General features: G+C 33.8%; 1 protein-coding gene across 1 annotated transcript; it reads right to left on the reverse strand.

The window, feature by feature from the left end:
* Positions 1 to 15,505: 15,505 nt before the first annotated feature.
* On the reverse strand, positions 15,506 to 18,029 carry LOC146884399 (uncharacterized). The gene is made up of 3 exons (XM_085665970.1): positions 16,978 to 18,029; positions 16,669 to 16,892; positions 15,506 to 16,286 (listed from the first exon to the last, which is right to left on the reverse strand). Exons 1-3 carry the CDS (start codon positions 17,929 to 17,931, stop codon positions 15,506 to 15,508), a joined length of 1,959 nt encoding a protein of 652 aa, XP_085522096.1. The 5' UTR covers positions 17,932 to 18,029.
* Between the last annotated feature and the right edge of the window lie 1,879 nt (positions 18,030 to 19,908).

The following is a 19,908-nucleotide window of genomic DNA, read 5'->3' on the forward strand; positions in this document are numbered from 1 at the left end:
CTCACAATTCAATGTTGAATATGATTATACAATAATTTATTTTTTTCTGGATTTTTTATTAAAAAATAATTGTATCTATATTTTTTGTAAACTAAGAATTAAGTTATTTTATGATAATTCGGTTAAGTTCAATATTAACTCAACACAATCAACATTCTTTTCAATATTAACTTAGTTCAATCAACATTCTTTTTAATAATCCTATTTTAATTCATGAAGAAAAAGAGAACAAGTAATTTTTAACTTTACTATTCTATTTCTTCTCACTATTTTTAATATAATTTTAATATTACCATATATAAAGGTTCTAAAGTAAGTTTTACTAACAATTTAATTTTTATTAAATTGATGAAATATAGTGACATAATAAATATTGTTGGTGTGTTACTATTAATGTGATTTCATCAGGTGATACATAACCATATATTTACTATCTCAACAACTTTTTTAATTATGTTTTTGTCAATTTGAAAAAAAAAAATTGCTATTTTTTTTAAAAAAATAACAGAATAATATTAAAATAAATTTAAAAATAGTAACACAAAAATATAACACTAATTAACTTTTTTTTTAAACTTTATCAACTAAACTATCGTCCTCAAGTCGTGCTCAAATAGTGAAGTACCTCAGTTGTCTTATACTTACTTTTTGGTGACCAAAATCAACATAGCTCAAAGCAACCACATAGTAATCGTGACAGCGAGAGTTTCATTAATGGCATAATCACTGTCAAGTGCATAATCTTAGTTGCACACACCACTTACCTCTAGTGTAGACAAAATTTAGATCCTTCTAGAAGTTTTCTGGACAGATTTAGAAAATGGCAGATATTGAGTCTGAATTTTTGGTACTATTTTTTACTGTGTATTAAAAGTACAATAACATTAATATATTAAATTCTTTTTAATATATTTTAAAATATCAAAACAACGTAAAAAAAAAAATCAACATAGAATTCAAATTTTTCGTTGTCACTTATCAATTTTTTTTATTTTAAAATTAAAAAAATCATATTCTTAATTTACTTTTTACTTTTTGTATTTATAAATTTCTCATTTATTCTATTTTATTTATTTTTAATTTATTAAAAAGTTTAAATAAGTGTAACTATGATCCAAAACTGCGAACACCATTGTCAGCAGCTAGACTCACAAACATACGAAATATCATGGTTTTTGGCAGCGTGGTGGTGGATTCCTTATTTGGTAACCTTAAAAATTCAAAAAAGAGATGTTCCCTTCTTTATGAACCTTCGCTTCCCACTTTCCACACAAAAAGTTACACGTGCCGCTTTTCCTTCATCGTACCTGCAACACTCGGCGAGTTTTTGAACCTTCCTCGTATTTTATTTTTCCTTCTTTTGACAGAAATGCCCTTGGAAGATATAATTGGGACCAGATATCTTCTGCCCAGTAAGCCATTGTGGAATGCTACCGTTCTGATTAAACTAAAGTAAACTAAATAATTTCCACTATACCAACTAGCCAATCATGCTTCTTCATGCTCCATGATGAAATGCATAAAGTGCACTTTGTTCACGTGATTTTACCTAAATTATGGATCCACTTGCATTTCTTTCTCTACATTATAGTCAAGTTAGTATGGGTCTCCGCGCGCCTCATCAATTCTTCTCCCGCAACAAATACGTCAACTAAATAATACTCTTGTGCAGAAAAAAAGAAGATGTTTTTACATTAAATTTGTTATGGAAGGCACTGGGTGATGAAAATTATTAATGAATAGGTTAAAATAATTCATGTAATGAAAATATTTATGACGAAAACAAGGTTTTAAATTTAATAAATATTTGATCATATATATATGTTTCGTTTTAGTTTTTTTTAAATAACATGGTTGGGTATTGATGAGTTTGGACCTAAAAGTTGATTTAACAGTAAAGGATATTATCTTTATTATTTATTCCATTGTATAATATTTTTTAATTTACTAAGACGCACAAGACAACAAACAAAACTTGTATTTATTTTTCTGTTTTATTGTTCTAAACGGGTACATTTTTTATTAATTGATGATTGATATATTGGTTAAATGAGTTTAATAGTTTTTATAAATTTAGGTGGTAAGATCTAAAGTTTAAGAAACATTTAAAGCATCATATTTGAAGTGCAAATGTAATAATCCATTTAATAGTATAAAATTATCAAATAAAACATTATAAAATCGATAAATCTAAAATAAATAGGCATGGTATATAAGATATTAATACCATTATTCCCAAAAGAAAATAGTCGTAGTAATAAAATATATACAAACCAACTACAAATGATATGAATCTTTTAAAAAACAAATTCTTAAACATAATAACTACTAGGATCCTTAAGAATTTTGTAGCATCTCTGCCTTCCACCAAAGGCGTATCATCACCTAACTCCTCATTTATTTATATCGTAAAGTGATTATTACAAAAGAGATAAACAAAACACAATAAACACAAAAGAAACAACAAAGTAAGCTAGTCTACAAAAGAATTATCCTAAGACAATTAAATCATATCAAATATAAGCTACGCGTGGATAAAATACAATAAATCGTATATATGCACACAAATAATTAACATTAAACTTAATTATCCAAATACATGCCCTTATCACTAGAATTCACTAGAGACGTGCACTTGTACTAGTGTCTATGCTCTGCAAAGCCATAGACAAAGGGGTTATCACCCTACCACTCACAAGGTTAATCTCTTTCGCGCCTAGCACCAAACAAGCCCATTCACTAGGATCTCTTGCAACTCTCACCATATAATCCATTCTACTCTATTTAAGTGTGAATGATTATTAGAGTATCATGATACCCTCTTATTAAATTCCATATATCAATGCATACACTATGGTTACCACCAAAAGGCATTTCTCCTTGAAATTCCTTAAACACCATCATCATTATTCATGCTCACAACAACATTTTCACCTCAATTAAACACAATCACAATTATAAACATGCATAAGGTCCATTATACATTTATCTTAGACAACCACGCTAAGAATGACGCTCAACAACAATTTTGGCGCTCAACGCCATTCTTCTCGTAAAAGGCTGCACTCAACGACACTTTCTAGTGCTCAATGTCCTAGAGCTAAAGTGCTCCAAACCTGAAGTATGAAGATGGTGCTCAGTGGTACCCTACTATCGCTCAACGCTAAAGCATTCGTAAACCACGATGCTCAACAGTACAAACTGGCGCTCAACGGTCTGAAGTTAAAATGCTCCCAAACTTGCACAACAAGGCTAGCGCATAGTAAACCCCTGCTCAACCTGTATCAAATAACAACATTTGCATTTTGTGATTTTGAGGAAATTTGGACATGTTCAGTTTCTCAAATTGGTACTCCTCTTTTAGTATATTGGTTCAAAACAATTTTATGACATGGGAACTTGTACCAATTTGCTAAATCTCTTAAATTCTAAATTCACACAAAGAATACAAAATCAAACAAAATCAATTAATCATGAATCAATCATTCAATTTAGGTTAAAGCACCAGATGCATTATGTAAGAACCACCCGGAAAAATTAAATAAATAAATATTTATTTAATAAATGCTAGTGAAGGAATCACTAAATTAATTAATGTGGAAAATTATGACAAGGAGTAATGGTAGCTCAAGTCGTTGAATGTGTGGAGTGGTGTTGAGAGGACTTGAATTTGAGTCCTGTGTACACCTTTTGGGAAGGGAGTTTTCAGAACCCTAACAACAAAATCTAAGAGAGAGTTATAAGGTTAGAAGAAGTGCCCAATGGTAGATTCTAAAGGTAGGACAAGTTTGGTGCAAAAAAGAACGTTGGGAGAAGAATTAGAGCGAGATTTTCAGGTAAGGGGAGCTACTGTTACATGGTTATTTCGTGATTGATGTATTTTAAGATGTGTTAAATGCATGGGTGCCTTTCTTTTTCGATTGTTGTTGAAAAATCACATTTTTGGGTTTCTGCCAGAAACCGCCTAACGGTGTTCTTAAACTGCCAGGCAACACATGCTTTTTGAACTAAGTTTCTGGGTTCTACCTAGAAACTACCTGGCGGCAATGAAGGCTCGCTAAGCGACACAAACTTGATTGGTTTGCTTTTTGTGATGTTATGGTTTCGGTTTGAACATGCACTTTGATTTGTATAATTTTATGCATGATGGATGAACCTTTGCTAAATTATGCATGTTTGAGTGCCTTTAGAATGACCAAAGTATGTGCAATTATGTTGTTTCTCGTATTTTTTGCGTAGCAGGAACCACCGGGCGGTGGTTTTCTACCGCCAGGCACCAGGTCTCTGGATTTGTTTTGCTGGGTGGCAAGATCTAGTCATTGGACAACTACATTTTTCTAGTCTGTGCATTTTTCAGAAAATTGTGCGTCGTGGTTCATTAACTATCTGATTTAGCTGAACTTTATGACAACGGGTTCATAATATGTTCTTCTTTAGTTTGAAAGGTGTGATCTTAATGATGATGTTTATAGTTGGAGATATATGATACGTATGATTGTTGGTTTGGAAGTCTTCAAAGTGCATGATCATGTAGTGATGATAAATTTTGGGCTTGGCATAATGCATTTGGAATGAATAGAATGTTGCAAAGACTGTTTTGGGAGTCAAGTACGATATGACACGAATTGTATGCAAAATAAGGATTCTGGATTGAGGAGTTATCTTTTGGAATGTGTAAGACTTCACCTTAAATAGACTTAATGAAGATATTGTGAAGCTAACGTGTGAAAATATGATTAAAGGGTGGGTGTTAAAGTTGGGTGATATGAGTGATGGGTTGAAAGAAGCTTTCATAGTTACTACTTGAGAGGAATCCTGGACTTGGTGTGAATATACGCATGAATTGGTTACTGTTCTACAATTTCTATAAGCATGTATTATTCTTGGTTTAATCTAAGTGATGGCATGGTTGAAGTTGGGGAATAAATGTGAATATATATCTATGAGATTGATGAATATGAGATATGATAATGTAATTTCAAGTCATGTTGATTGATATGAATGCAATTTGGCATTTTGATGTGTGCTTGTGATGTTTGGAGTGTGCTAGAACCTGTTATAGGGTGCTTAAACCAGTAAAATGCGCTTTAATAGTGTATCACCTAGTGACGTGGATTGGACTGCCAGGCGATAGGCACAAACTAGAGGGTCCTAGAACGTGTGGCGCCTGACAGCGTGTGGTGACTGTCAAGCGATCTACAGTACATTTTTGCCTGATGGCATTTAGGCAGCGCTAGGCGATAGTGTGGGGATAATGTGTTGTTTTATAGTGTTTTGCATGTTTTGGTGTGTTGGTCCTAGTCTGGGATATGCTTGACAATATCATGAGTGGGTAGGTTCGTGATTGGTGATGGAACGTGTGATTAATATGAGCATGGAGGTTCATATTAATGATACTCTCGTGTGAGGATACGAGCAGGGAGGTTCGTATGTTCTATGCTCATAGTTGAGAGTTGCTACGAGCGAGGAGGCTTGTAGCTGGATGGATCATGCATGTTAGACTATGGACGGAGAGGTCTGTAGAGTTGGACTACAAGTGAGGAGGTTTGTAGAGTTGGACCACGAACGGACAGGTTCGTGGAAGCGTCGAAATCCCTAAGACCCATGTTGAGTGTGTACTAATCTTGTATAGGTCAAGTTGATGATATTGAGAGTTTTACACGAGTTGTGGTAATGACTTTGAGTATGACTTGTTGGGGGCCCATTTACGAGTTATAACTTGTAATGTGAGTTAAACACATGGTCATTCCAGGTTGTAGCCTGATGGTGATTGGAATTCTAGTGTGAGCGTGCGAGTTGTGGCTTGTACGAATTGGTTTCACTTGATTGCCCTTCACAGAAAGTGGCCTGTGAGGTTGGTAATCTTGTGATAAATACAGATTGTGGTTCATATTGGGAGCTCCACTCGATGTTGCGGATTGTAGTCCGTAATAGGATAATTTTTGCATGTGATTTACAAGTGGTAGCCGATAGATGGTGGAATCACGAATTGGAACTTATGGCAACAAAAGTCATCTCTAGGATATTATTAGAGTGTGGAGAATCTGGATGGATATGGTGGAAGGCCATGATTTATAGTGCATGAGGGTGGAGGTCCTCAGAAGGGGTTTTGGGATAAATTAATATGATGTGGATGAGGGTTTTATAATTCTTTATGTATGTATGTATGTATGTTTATAATGAGCTCACCCTTTTTGTGTGTGTTTGGCGATGATCGTGTAACTTGTTACACGGGAGTAGATGATGTTTCAGGTGGAGTTGGTGATGCATAGAGCCGAAGAGGGGTTAATATGGGGAATATATGTAGAGAAGATTTTATCATTATTTTATGTATTTCAGATACTATGGCATTTATGATTTGAGAATTTGGAACTATTGATGTCTTAAATTTTAAATTTTGAACTATGGCAAATTTAATAAATTTTAAATTTCTCGCGCTTTGGGAAAGAGTTGCTATTAGTTGCCGAACTATTATGATTTCTAAATTTTATTTATTTTAAAAAAAGAGTAATATCTAGCTAGGATGTTACACATTAGAATAACAACATGCCAAACATCAAATTGATAAAACTCACACAACACAAATTCAAAACTAGCTTCCCTTACCTGACCAAGCAACTCACAAGACCCCCAAATAGTGAAAATGACTCATAACTTGCAAAGTACCCCTCATTATGCCTACAAACAACACGAAGATGATCTGATCATGCCAACAAAGACATTGATCAATGGAGATTAAAAAAGAACTTCACAAGGGCACATGCAAGCAAGACGAGCCCCGCATGTAATCTAGGAAGAACGAAAAAGAAGAAAAAAGGGTGGAAAAATAACTTAGAGCAAACGGAGAAACTGATTGGTTGGTCATGACAAGCTTGCCGCAAGGAATAATCCTACGACCTCCGATATTCAAAAGGAAGAACAGATCATGAGTAAGCTTAAAGAGAAGAGAAAGAGCTGTTAGAGAAGAGTTTATAGAGAGATTGAGTGTTTTTAAGTGATGAAACTCTTCTATGAGTTTTCTATTTATATTAAAGCTTTTTATCATTAAAATAATAGAGTCTCACTATTTTAAATCTTTATCACTCCAAAAATACAATTTTCTAAGCTCTCACACCAGATACTTTGCAAGTTTTTTTGTATTGTCCTTTATTAAGCATTAAATACTATTGTTTGTATATTAAAATTCTTTTTATTATATTTTAAAACATCAAACTTTTTATCCAATCCGTGTATTTTGAAAACACATTAACAGAACAAACAACACAAAAAATGTAATAGAGAATTCAAATTCACATTTGAGTGTATAATAGAAATAATAAATTAAATGGAGTATAATCTGTCAGTCAATGATATTACTAAGGCATAATTTATCAATCAATGATATTATCAATTAATTACTTAAATATCTACACCTACCTAAATATGACACATTCTTTACATCCTCCACATTCCCACAAGGGGTACTCACTTTCAATCTTATATACTCTTCTATACTCACATTTTCTTGTTCTCTTACTAACTTGAGCGTTAGAATATCTTCTGCAGGTAGAGTTTCCTCTAATTTTATTCACAAATCAACTATCCAGTTTCTCCACGTCACCTTGGAGGACCCACACTCTTTTCTAGTAAGAACAATATATATAGAACCTAAGAAACATAATAATAAAAAATTATTAAGACAATTAAATTTAAATATCATTTAACACATAAACACACAAACACATACATATACATAGAGACATACACTCAGAGACACATAAATACAAACACACACACACAAGATGATTATTTTGAATTTAACACTATTTAAACACTCCCTTATCAAATAGTCTTTTCTGTTCTTCAACATACATATGATTTTAGAGTAAATCATCGCACACTTCTCTATCTTTCCAAATCATTGAATAACTTTTACATTCCTCAAATGAAAAATTAATTTTCTTTGGACACCATTTGAATATCAATCTTCTTAAGAACGCTATAAAGACATCTACAAGATTTTCTTCCATGGTTACCTTTGTAGTCTTAGCCTTTTTAGACTCAATGATGTCTCTAATGAAGTATAATCTAACATCTATGTATTTGGTCCTCTCTTGGTAAGTCGGATTATCAATAAGACAAATGACACTTTAACTATCACAATCATAGTTACATATATTTTCATAATAGTTAGCTTTTCTATCATCCCCTTTAATCATAATGTCTCCTTTACTCCTTTTATGACATGATATACTTAGATTAGGTTGTTGCTAAGTGCCCAATTAAAGTGAAAATTAATATGATTTTTGCCATTTATCTAGCTTTTATTTTTTATAGTTTTATGTTAATTCACCCTAATTTAGTTTATTTTGCACAACTAAGCACCAAAAGAGAGATTTGTGATAAAATTAGAAGATTTGACTAAAATTTCTACAAAACAGTGCTAATCTAAGGCGGCGTGGTTAAGCAGTAGAAATGGTGTTGATCCATTGAGAGAAAATCCTCATGAAGAGGAAACTTCAAGCACTAAACCCGTTGCTGAGCCATGAAGGCTCCTTCCTAGAGAAGTTACCTCAGGAGTTGAGCATCAAAGCAAGAGGCTAAGCTACAAAGCAAACCTACATGGAAGGTGATGCCATACCCCCTAGCCATGGCCAAGCACACTCAAGAAGAGTTTGATTCATCTATGGAAGGTAGGATCAAGCTCTTATCATCATGGGCCACTAGTGAGTTCTTAGTATATTAGGTTTATTTTGGGCTTTGTATTGTGAGCCTAGTAGTATAAGGTTTTTTTTAGGCCTTGTATTTGGGCCTAGGGTTATAGTGTGGGGTTTTAGGGCTAGAGGAGATGAGCCCTATGGATACACATGGGTATAGGGTAAAAACCCTAGCTTGAAGCATAAACCTTCCAGAAGCCTGTGGACCCTTGTCTAGAGTGGTCTCGAAGTTGCTCTCTTTTGTGAGACTCGTGCTCTTGTCATGTGGCATGCTTCTAATGGAGAGGAGTTTTCCTTAGTAGTGGTTATGTGTCATACTCTTAATGGAGAGGATTTTTCCATAGTATTGGTCATGTGTCATGCTTCTAATGGAGAGGATTTTTCCTTGGTCTCCAAGTTAGAATATTAGGGTTTTGCTTCTACGATTTGGAGACACCTTTAAGGTTACCTAAACTTATAAATAGAGGTATTTCCCCCATGTAAATCACCTTTGAATTTGAGTAAATTTATGCTACCAATTTTGTGTCATACTACTCAACTTAGGTCACCAAGGCTAGAGAACTCCTTCTAGGTTTTCTCTAGCCACCCTTCTTTAAGAGTTGGCCCAACTTCTCTTAAAAGCATTCAAACACCACCATAACCTCTCTCCCCTTTGCTTAAGTCATGTAGCTTAGAGGAGTAGCCATCATCTTATCACATCATAACCACCATTTACGCACCATATTTCCACCACCATCAAGTTTCTGCAAACCACCATCCATTTGGGAATCTCCCTTTGGCTTGAGAAATATAGTTTGGAAGAGCTTATCCGATCAAAAGGGAAACCTCTGCTACGGAGTCATAAGTGTGTAGCTAAGCACCGCCCTGGAAAATTTATAAAAACAAAGTTACATCCTTGATTTAAAGGAGCTTTTGGAGAGCCTTTGGCAAAGTTTTTTAGAGAGAGAATTTAGGCTAGTCCATGAGCTTTGTAAAGCTCCTTCTCTGTTGAGGTTTGATATAACCCTTTGAACTCTCTTGTACTGGTACTAATTTATTTATCTATGTATGCTTTTATTTGCATGTTTGTGAATTAGTTAGTGCTTGTTGTTGGATGAACTAATCACTCATCTCACTTAACTAACTTGGGATTGAGTGGTAACTAGTTCCAAGTTGTGGTCCAACTAATTCTCCTCTTGCTTTTAGATGCTGGGAATAGATCTAAGGCTCTAGCTAGTTATAGTGTCCTAAACATAAAGTAAGTGATTCATTCAAATAGTCATTGAGAAATCATACTGGAGTTTGATCATCTTAGACTCTAGATGTTAAGAATGAATTTAGAATTACATTTAAAGAGCACTCCCAAGACATGAATAATTGCATCTAGGTGTATTAAAATTTGATTAGTATAAGAGAGGGATAAGTGGTGAAATCTAATTTGAACACGTCTTTATCATATTGAAATCAACTCTTTTATTTGAATTATGTCTTACTTCATTTTAGACAAACCAAACATTATTTTATTCAAATCAAACACGTTCTAAACATCGTCTATTCTTCCAAATCCATGCTAATACAACACTTGTAATACTACAACCACCCAATATACTTGCTAGAAAATTGATTGCATTGGAGCATCAACAGTAATAGATAAAACCACCATAGATCATAGTCCCAAACAAAGTAAAAATGTACCCAAAATGTGACTTTTGCTGTCGACATTCTTTGCATAGTCTGATGCTACAAACCTTTTATAACATCTTCATTATAGGTAGACCATCTATACACCAGACTAGACTTTAATATTTCTTTCACATACCTCAATACCTACTTTAAAGTCTCACAATGAGCACATCCAATATCTTCCATGAACCTACCAACAACAATCACATCATGCATCAAATCCAATCTATTATACACCATTCATACATTCATACGTTGTGTTTCCTACTCCATTAGCATGTGGAATATTATTCACCTCCCTTATACCTTCCTCAAAATTAAGAGTTTGGATAATTGAGAACTTTGAGCGATGGCCAATATGTGTACCCACAAGCATAGACTCATACATCCTAAACCATTCAACCACCTTCTTCAAGTATCCTTTGTTGAAGTAAACACAACTCTTCATTCATTTAATCCCTCCACCTATTCTTCCCAAGTATTCACCTTACAAGATTAGGATTCGTCATTTCAAACTTTAAGATTAATTTTTCTCTAATTTCCTTTATTGGCATGGAAAAAGGATATTGTCTACATAATAAACAATAACAACACACATCTTTCTTCTTTTTCATAATGCAGACATAATTTTTACAATTGCTCCTTGGGAACCTTGCCTGTCTTAGGAAATCGTCAAATCTCTTGTAACATTACCCTAGACTTTGTTTCAAGACAAACAAGAAATCCTTCAATAGACACATTTTTCATTGATCCTATATGCAATCAATCTTCTCCAAGATTTCACACTAAATAATTTTCTTTACTTCCTAGTGTTCCAACACCATATTGTATTGGTTAGCAATAAACATCAAAATCCTTATGAAAAAGTTTTTTACCCGAAGTGAGAATATTTGGTTATAGTTTTCCCCCTTTATTTTTGTAAAACCTTTTACCATTAGCCTTAAATTGAACATTTGTTTCTCCACACTTTGTATTCCCTCCTCATTCTTGAACATCTACTTGTATCCTACACCTTTTAATTTATAGATAGATCAATAGATGTTCATGTGTGCTATTCTTTAGAGATTCAATCTCTTCCTCCATGACAACCTACCAATGCTTACCTTCTACACCTTTTGTAGCCTCCCTAGTTTTAAGAATAAGTACAAGAAAATTCACCACTTGATGAATTTCTTTAAGATACAATTTACAAACGAAAGACAAGAGTTTCAAACTCTTAAGATAGTCAAGTATTCTCACAAATCTTGTTTGGATTCAATATTCAAGTGCAAAATTGTACAAGGAAGGAATTCTATTTATATAGTTGAGTTTGGATACTCCATACAAATGGAGATAAAATAAAAACAAAGCATTGACGTGGTGTCACAAGTTCTTCAACGTTTATCCTCAATAGAGGTATGTGGAGTAGTTACATTTTTCATATGTGCTTGAGTGAGTGACATTTGGAGGTAGTTAATCGTATCCGTATGTTTAAGTGATTAAGTGCTTAATAAAGATTTATCTACTCTAATGCACATGTCTCTCTCCTCTTTTATTTTGAACTTCTACTCTTTTCTTTTCTATAAGCTTCTAGATTAGTTTAGAGTCTTTTATAATGTTCTAAATTTTAACAATTTTTTTTTGTTTGTTTTCTAATTAAGATCTTTTAAAGTCCCTTGAACTTCTCTTTATTCTTCTAACCCGGTGAAGATGATATTCCATAAGCTTTTAGAACCTTATTATTATAAAAATATAAATAATAATATTTCTTTTGTATTTTTTTTTATAGTTAATATTGTAGTAGAGACAGAATAGTAGTAATTTTTTTTAAGTTTTATTATTAATATTTATTTTATATTTATCTTTGAGTTGCATTACAAACATGATATATCACATTTGTATGGCGAAAAATTATAAATTGTTATGATAGAATATCAAAAAAACTAAGAAAAGTATAAAATATTTTCAGAATAATTAAAAGTAGCATAGAGATGGAATGAGAATAAATTATTTTATGATCCAAATATAAAGTATAATGATATTTCGATAACTACAAATTAAACAATTTATTAAAGACAAAATACAAAATTTGTAAGAATTAGAAATATATTTTAGCCAAAATATGATAAAAAAAAAAAATCATAGTTGGCAGGCACCTTTTTCTTCCTTTGCTTTAGAAATTTGATCTTAAAAAAAATAACAAGTTGGACAAAATGATGATAAACAAAGATTGATAAAACCTGTTAAATCAATTAACAATGTGTAATCATTTATGCCAAAGCATAAGCATTATCCTGATACAAAGCTAGGATATATAATACATTATTCAGCCAACTTCAGGTGTCCCTTCCAAATCGCAAGGGATATGCAATGATAAAATAAAGTCAAATAATTCAAATTATACTATTCTTTCGTATATAATGATAAAGATGTTAACAAAATAAATGTTGTTAGAACGTTAAATATATATGGATTTTGTTGAGAAGAGCAATATAATAATAATTGTAAATGTTATTTCAAAAGCCTTAAATAATATAACTAGATTTTCATGTGTCGAATGACTTCTTATAATTTTTATCCAATCTAACTTAACAACACATTATGCAAACAATTTGAGATTTTAGAAATAAAACTGTAGTTTGTGTAAAGTTTCAAAAATTTTGTATTTATATTCAAATTGAAGATGATTGAATCAAAAACCAAATGCAACAAGAACCAACTTAATTGAATAACTATAGATAAAGTTATGCACCAAACAAGCAACAAAGGTCAATATTGTCAACAACTAAACTACAAGGACATTGCGATAAAAACTGCACTCACTACAAAGCTTCGATTCAAGATCCTATCGGTCAAAGTCAAAAACTATATGTGTTAAGGATCAAATATTAAAATTTCAGCTCGACCCAACGGTTAACGAAGTAGGAACCTTCATTTCACGAAAAGTGTGCAGTGTAGGAAAATGGATAGTGCCACACCATATGCTTCTTGGTTGTGAGATTTTTACTTGTTTCACTACACAATTTGGTATCATGCACTTTTATCTTCTCAAACTCATTTTAAAGTGGTTTATAGATGATATCAAATTGAACAATTGCAACAATTAATATCTCTCATTCCAATTGCATTCTAAACTACCTAAAATTCTCTAACTCATAGATACCCAAACATGAAATTCATCCCAATGCAATCATCAATAAAACATACTCAGCATATCCCACAACGAAAATAAGTACACTCTATTTCAAAGAAAAAGAAGGAGTTCTAGCTTCTCTTACCTCGAAAGATGCTAACCCAACAACAGCCCTAAAAGAAGAACACCACGACTCCAGTAACGAACTATAAAGCTGGAAGATACAAACACAAAGGCAAAATGAGGTTCTACATAACTCATGCTATAAACTAAAGCACCTGAACTGGAAAAGGAACAAACTAAAGTTCGAACTCAACTTACTTGGAGGAAAAATGAGCTTAGCTAGCTCGAAGAAGGAAGAACTTATGTCCTAGCAGAACTTTCTGTTTCAACACTGCGAGGGGGAAAGGGAATTGTTTTTGGAAAATGGAACAAAATGAAAAGGTATGTGGTTGAAAGAAATCTTAAGATACTAAATGAGTTGACCTTAGACCCAACTAAAAGGTCAAGCCCTAATCGTTTAGGATAAAAAGAAAAGGGATCTTACAAATAAATTCAATACAAATAAATTTATATATAAGTACAAATAAATTTTGTAATTATATATGGATAAATCTAAATTAGAAAATTTTCAACTTTTATATATATATATATATATATATATATATATATATATATATATAGGCTTAATTACTATTTTAGTCCTCGAATTTGTTCTTAAGTCTCAAAAAGGTCCTCTAAAGATCTGGAGTATCAATTTAGTCCTTTAATATTTAAAAGTGACTCGATTTGGTCCTTTCCGTTTAAATTGAACAAACGCCGTTCACACAGTACTCACGTGGCATAATTGAACTGCTACGTGTCAAAGTTTTTAAAACGGGGGTGCAATTGATGTGGCATGAGTTTTAATGAAACCCTAAATTGAGTAGGAAACCCTAAATTGAGAAGGTTTTCTTCCTCCTTCCCCTTTTTTTCGTTGCTGGTGTGAAATCCTACAGGTGGCGATTTTTGTTGCTGGTGTGAAATCCTGCAGGTGGCGATTTTGTTGTGGTTTGAAGCATGTCACAAGTGAACTCTTGTTGTTCTTGCACGTGTTTGGGTAATGGAAATCGTGGTTTGTCCTCTGCTGGTGGTGGATGGAAAGGGTTGGGTGTAACTCCAATTTGTCGGTGTGGAGATGTTGCTGTGATTAGAACTGCTAGAACAACTAGGAATGCTGGGAAGAAATTTTGGGGATGCCCAAATTTCAAGGTTAGTTGGTTAAGTGTTGTTGCAGATTTGTTTTTTAAAATTATTGATTGTAATTATTGTTGATTGGTTTTTGTCTTCTCTTTACGAACAGAGAGGAAATCAAGAATCTGTTGGGTGTAATTATTTCAAGTGGAGTGGAGAAGATGATATTGACCAAAGAGATGGTGTTATCTTGAGCCAGAATAGGGAGATTTGTAGTTTAGAAAAGAGTATTAAGTTGTATGAGAAATGGGTGAAATGTTTAATAGGAGTTGTTGGTGTTGTTGTTGTCCTTAATATAATCTTAGTTTCAGTGCTGTTGAAAAGTCCCTAAATTGTTGTGAAGGTTGTATTTGGTATGTTGTGCAATTATGTAGCTTGTTTTGGTGTGATATATAAAGTTTCAAATCACAGTGTGTTCTGTATTGGTGAATTTGTTATCTGTGAAAATCTGTTAATATTAAAAGGCTTATACAATTGAAAGAAAGGGGCCACATGAAATGCAAGATATGTGTGTTAATATGCGTGAAACACTAAAACAATGAAATGGGCCACATGAAGTGCAAAATATATTCTGAAAGGGGCCACATGAAGTCCAAAATATATTCCTTTGTCTAATTAAATTCAATTGGTTTTGAACAAAGCCTGCAATGTTAACCCACATATGGGTCCACTTGAAGTGGTACATCCAAAAATAATTCCAAAATAACATCAAGTGTTACATCCAAAACTAAATCCAAAGTGGATACATACCACAAAATACATTAAATACAGCAAATACAACATCCAAAATACATCAAGTACTTCACGGTTTCCAAACTTGCCCCCTCCTATGTGGAAGTTTCTGCCTCATGCTGGGTCTGCCACGTGATGGGGGACGTTGTGGTGCATTTGCTGTTGCAGTGGGATGTGTTGGAAGTGGTGGAATGGCTGTTGCAGCTGGTGGAATGGTTGTTGGAGGTGCTGGAATGGCTGTTGCAGGTGCTGGAATGGCCGTTGCAGGTGCTGGAGTGGTTGTTGTAGGTGCTGAAATTGGTTGATTTGAAGTTGAAGCTTGAGTCAAATTGACACTTGGTGGCAGATTATCACCTACATTAGAACTTGACGGTTGGGTTGTATTAGGTGATGGTTCTGGAGATGGGGGAGCATGTGGGCATGTGCTTCTATTGTGTCCTACTTGTTTACAGATGGCACACTTCTTCCTTTTCCCTGCTCTTCTAACTTGGGTTTCATCTTTATTAAGGTCAGAAGCTAGAAGTCTCCTTTTCTTTTTTGGTCTTCCAGGTAAGGTATGCTTTACAGGAGGCAAGACATCGGGGAATGGAGTAATCTCCCACACATTTTGGCCGTTCACAAGATATATTATTGAGTTATAAATTTCTTCATATGATGACTTGGTAAACCAATGTGCTATAAATTGTTCTGCATTCAGATTCAAGAAGGTTATTGCAGTTAGCGAGTGGCAACACGGAATGCCAGTAATACTCCATTTTCTGCAACTGCATTCCATGCTGTCCACATTAACAACATACTTGTCACCCAAAGTAGAAACATGTCTGACCTCAAAAATCTTGTCCGCTGACCAACTACATGCAAAAAAAAAGTGACGTACATCATGAAGCAGTCCAATCACAAAATTCACAATAAAGTAGACAGAGATCAGTACCTTGGAACCCAATATTTTGTTAACTGCATCTCCTTGTTCAGTCTATCTCGAATTTTAGGGCATATTGAACCTTGAAAATAACTTACTTTCAATCTATTACTTGCCCATCTATTTATCATGTACAACCGTATTTCTTCAAGCATGGTAACTATTGGCTTACTCCTAGATACTATAGCAACTAGTTTTCACTGCAGTAATGCATTAATTCCAACTTTGCCATGCTATGTACTTTTCCTAATAACCTTTATCAGTGTGCACCAAATGAAAATGTGCAGAAAGTTAACAGAAATCCAAATACTTGCCTTGGAGGAATAGCTATTAAATGTTTGAAGGCATCCTCATTAACTTCTTTGATCTCCAACATAACCTTTTCCCATGCTTGTGGATGTGTGCAGTAAGCAGCCCTCCACATTAAACGTTTCAAAATCTTCCCTGGAAATTTCTTCCTAAAGTTCTCGTACAAGTGGCGCATACAGAACCTTTGGTCAACTCCAGGAATGAGCTCATTTAGAGCTGGCAGCAGACCCTAACAAAATAACAACAATTAAATGAAATCAGAACTGCAATGAACCAATTAAAACCAATTAAATGACTGAAAAATAATTTATTACCTTTTGCTGGTCTGATACAAAGGTACATGAGGCACAACATTCAACTCCACCAAGATCATCAATTAAAAGGTCTAAGAACCAAGACCATGTGTCCTTATTTTCAACCTCCACAACTGCGTATGCTATAGGCAACTTTTGATCATGGGCATCTCTTGCCACAGCTGTCAACAACTCACCACCATACTTACCCTTTAAAAAACATCCATCCAATCCTATTATAGACCTACATGATACAAAGCTGTCCTTGCATGCTTTAAAACAAACGTATAATCTCTGAAATATTTTTGAACCATCATGGTCTTCAACCTTTACTTTAATTGTTGAACCCGGATTTGATCTACGCAACTCATGAGCATAATCATATATACGTTTGTATTGCTCTATAAAGGAACCATCAATCTTGTTTGCAGCCATGGATCTTGCTCGAAAAGACATAGCACGAGATATAGACACGTTCCACTTCCTTAACCCCTTTTCTCGAATATGCATGGCCTTCACAATAGGATTCTCTCTAACTGTCTTTTCTATTCTCCCACTTAACCACTTTGCATTGATTAGACGATTGTTAAACTCCCTAGAATAAGTATGTTTGTCCACAATTTTTCTCAACTGCCAGGTTTTAAGTATTGGTACATAAGCACAATAAGCAATCCATACACACTTTCCTCTTGCACCCAAACATACCACCCTTACTCTTTTTTTGTCATTCTTCTCAAATTTCAAATTTCTCCCGCTTTGCAACCCATAAGTTCTTATGGCTTCTATAAATTCTTCCTTCTTAACGAAATATGTCCCAACTTGCCATTCATATTCAGCCATATTTTTCGGCATACAAAAAGTGGGAAAACTTCCACATGTATCTTCATCACCACTGCTGGAATCACTGCCTTCATTACTTACCAACTCATCTGATTCCCATTCATTATCAGACAACCCTCTAGCATGTTTCTTCATTTCATTACTTTTTTGATTGTGATTAATTTTTTTCCTTGACCTAGTGGAAGTCCAATGTGATCCACCAACACCTGGGTCACAATCTATATCCACATCAATTAAACCATCAGGACATGTACTTCAGCCTCACCCTCAACATGGACCTCTCCCTCAACCTCACCACTTTCAGGTTGGACTTGTTCTGCACCATCACACTGCACATCAACCTCAACCTCACCAAATTCAGGTTCGACTTGGTCTGGTACAATTTCAGGCACACTGGCATTCTCCCCAACTGAAAAATATTCTAGCATTTGTACTACCTCTGGTTCACAAACTGAATGAATTACAAACATATGAACTGAACCATGTCGTTTCGCGATGCTCACCATATGGAGTGCACCAACGTCATCAATGAAATGTTGTAACCTTTCCTCCAACACTGCACAACCTCTAACAGAATAGCACAAATCTTTGACATTAATATAACCCATCTCTCGCAGTATTGATAACACCTCAAAGTAGGACCATCTATCTTCATCACACGACAAAACACTAAGTTGGCCATTAACATATTTAACTCCACCCTCGTTCACGAAGTGCCCTCCATGGTGGATAACCACTTCAAACTTCTCGTCATCCATCAAAGCTGTGAAATGTCCATATACCCAAAACCACATATTTTTATTACCAAACAAACCACCGACAAACCGACAAACTGACAGAAAATCAAACCCCATTTCGAAGGGGGACCACAAACTACAAAAAACTAAACCCCGTTTCGAAGGGGACCACAAATTACAGAAAAAGGAACCACAATGGTGGGACAATACAACCATCAAAATCAGAAAACCATGCTACTCAGTAAACCAAACTCAAAAACGATATACGAGAATCAAACTCAAAAACAAACCCAAATCCCCCAAAATCATATTCAACGCAAATAACAAAAAACCCTAAAATTGATTTCGAAAAAATTGGAAGCTCACCTGGATTGTTGAATGTCGTCGATCACAATGTCCAAATTTCATCTGATGCAGTGCCAATCACAACGAAAATCGAACCCAATCGAACCCTAGCTTAGCGTTTCCACGATGATCTTCGAACACTTCTCTCCTTGCACACTACAATTGATTGATACGGGCCACGTCACTAAAACTCATACACAGTCATTAAGCCTTGTCACTGTTCTGTTACGATTTTTAACGGCGTTAATTTTGGGGACCAAATTGATTCACTTATGACAATTAGAGGACTAAATTGAGACTCCGAATATTTAAAGGACCTTTTTGAGACTTCAGACCAAATTCGAGGACTAAAACAGTAATTAAGCCATATATATATATATATATATATATATATATATATATATATATATATATATAATGTTGGTAAAAACCTAGACTTGCAATCATATCAATTTGGTTTTTTTGCTTTATCTGGTTCCTGGATAACACATAGATGTCAATTAATTCATATTTTTCGTTAACACCAACGCATTATAATTGATATCTTTCATTGCATTTATGAACCATATTTAAGAGACTTATGACTATGTCTAAACAAACAAATTATTTGGATATCCTTCCATTCATACATCATTCGAAACATATATTTCTACAATCTGTGCATTCACACTTTCAAATTTCAAGTTCAGAACTATAATTGCTAAAATCAAGTTTTCATCCAAATTTCATCATTTCAAGAAAGTTATCAATAATTTTTTATGAAAATAAAAATGTAATGATAGAAGAAAACAATTACTGTTTAAAATTTAAAGAAAAAAAATCATAAAATGTTATAGAAAAACTCAATATATATTTTCTTACCCTAAATATAGTTGGACATATATTATTATTATTATTATTATTATTATTTTCATACATATAAAAAAGAATACTTGTATGCTTTTTATGAACAAAAATTTGTATGCTTTATTTTTCTTATCAAGGATTTTTTTTGTTATGTAAATAAATTTTAAAATTATTTTACAACAAA

The sequence above is a fragment of the Vigna unguiculata genome, chromosome 8 (genome assembly GCF_037176805.1).
Source record: "Vigna unguiculata cultivar grain cowpea cultivar isolate G323 ecotype 2 chromosome 8, ASM3717680v1, whole genome shotgun sequence".
In the NCBI taxonomy this organism is placed as follows: Eukaryota; Viridiplantae; Streptophyta; class Magnoliopsida; order Fabales; family Fabaceae; genus Vigna; species Vigna unguiculata.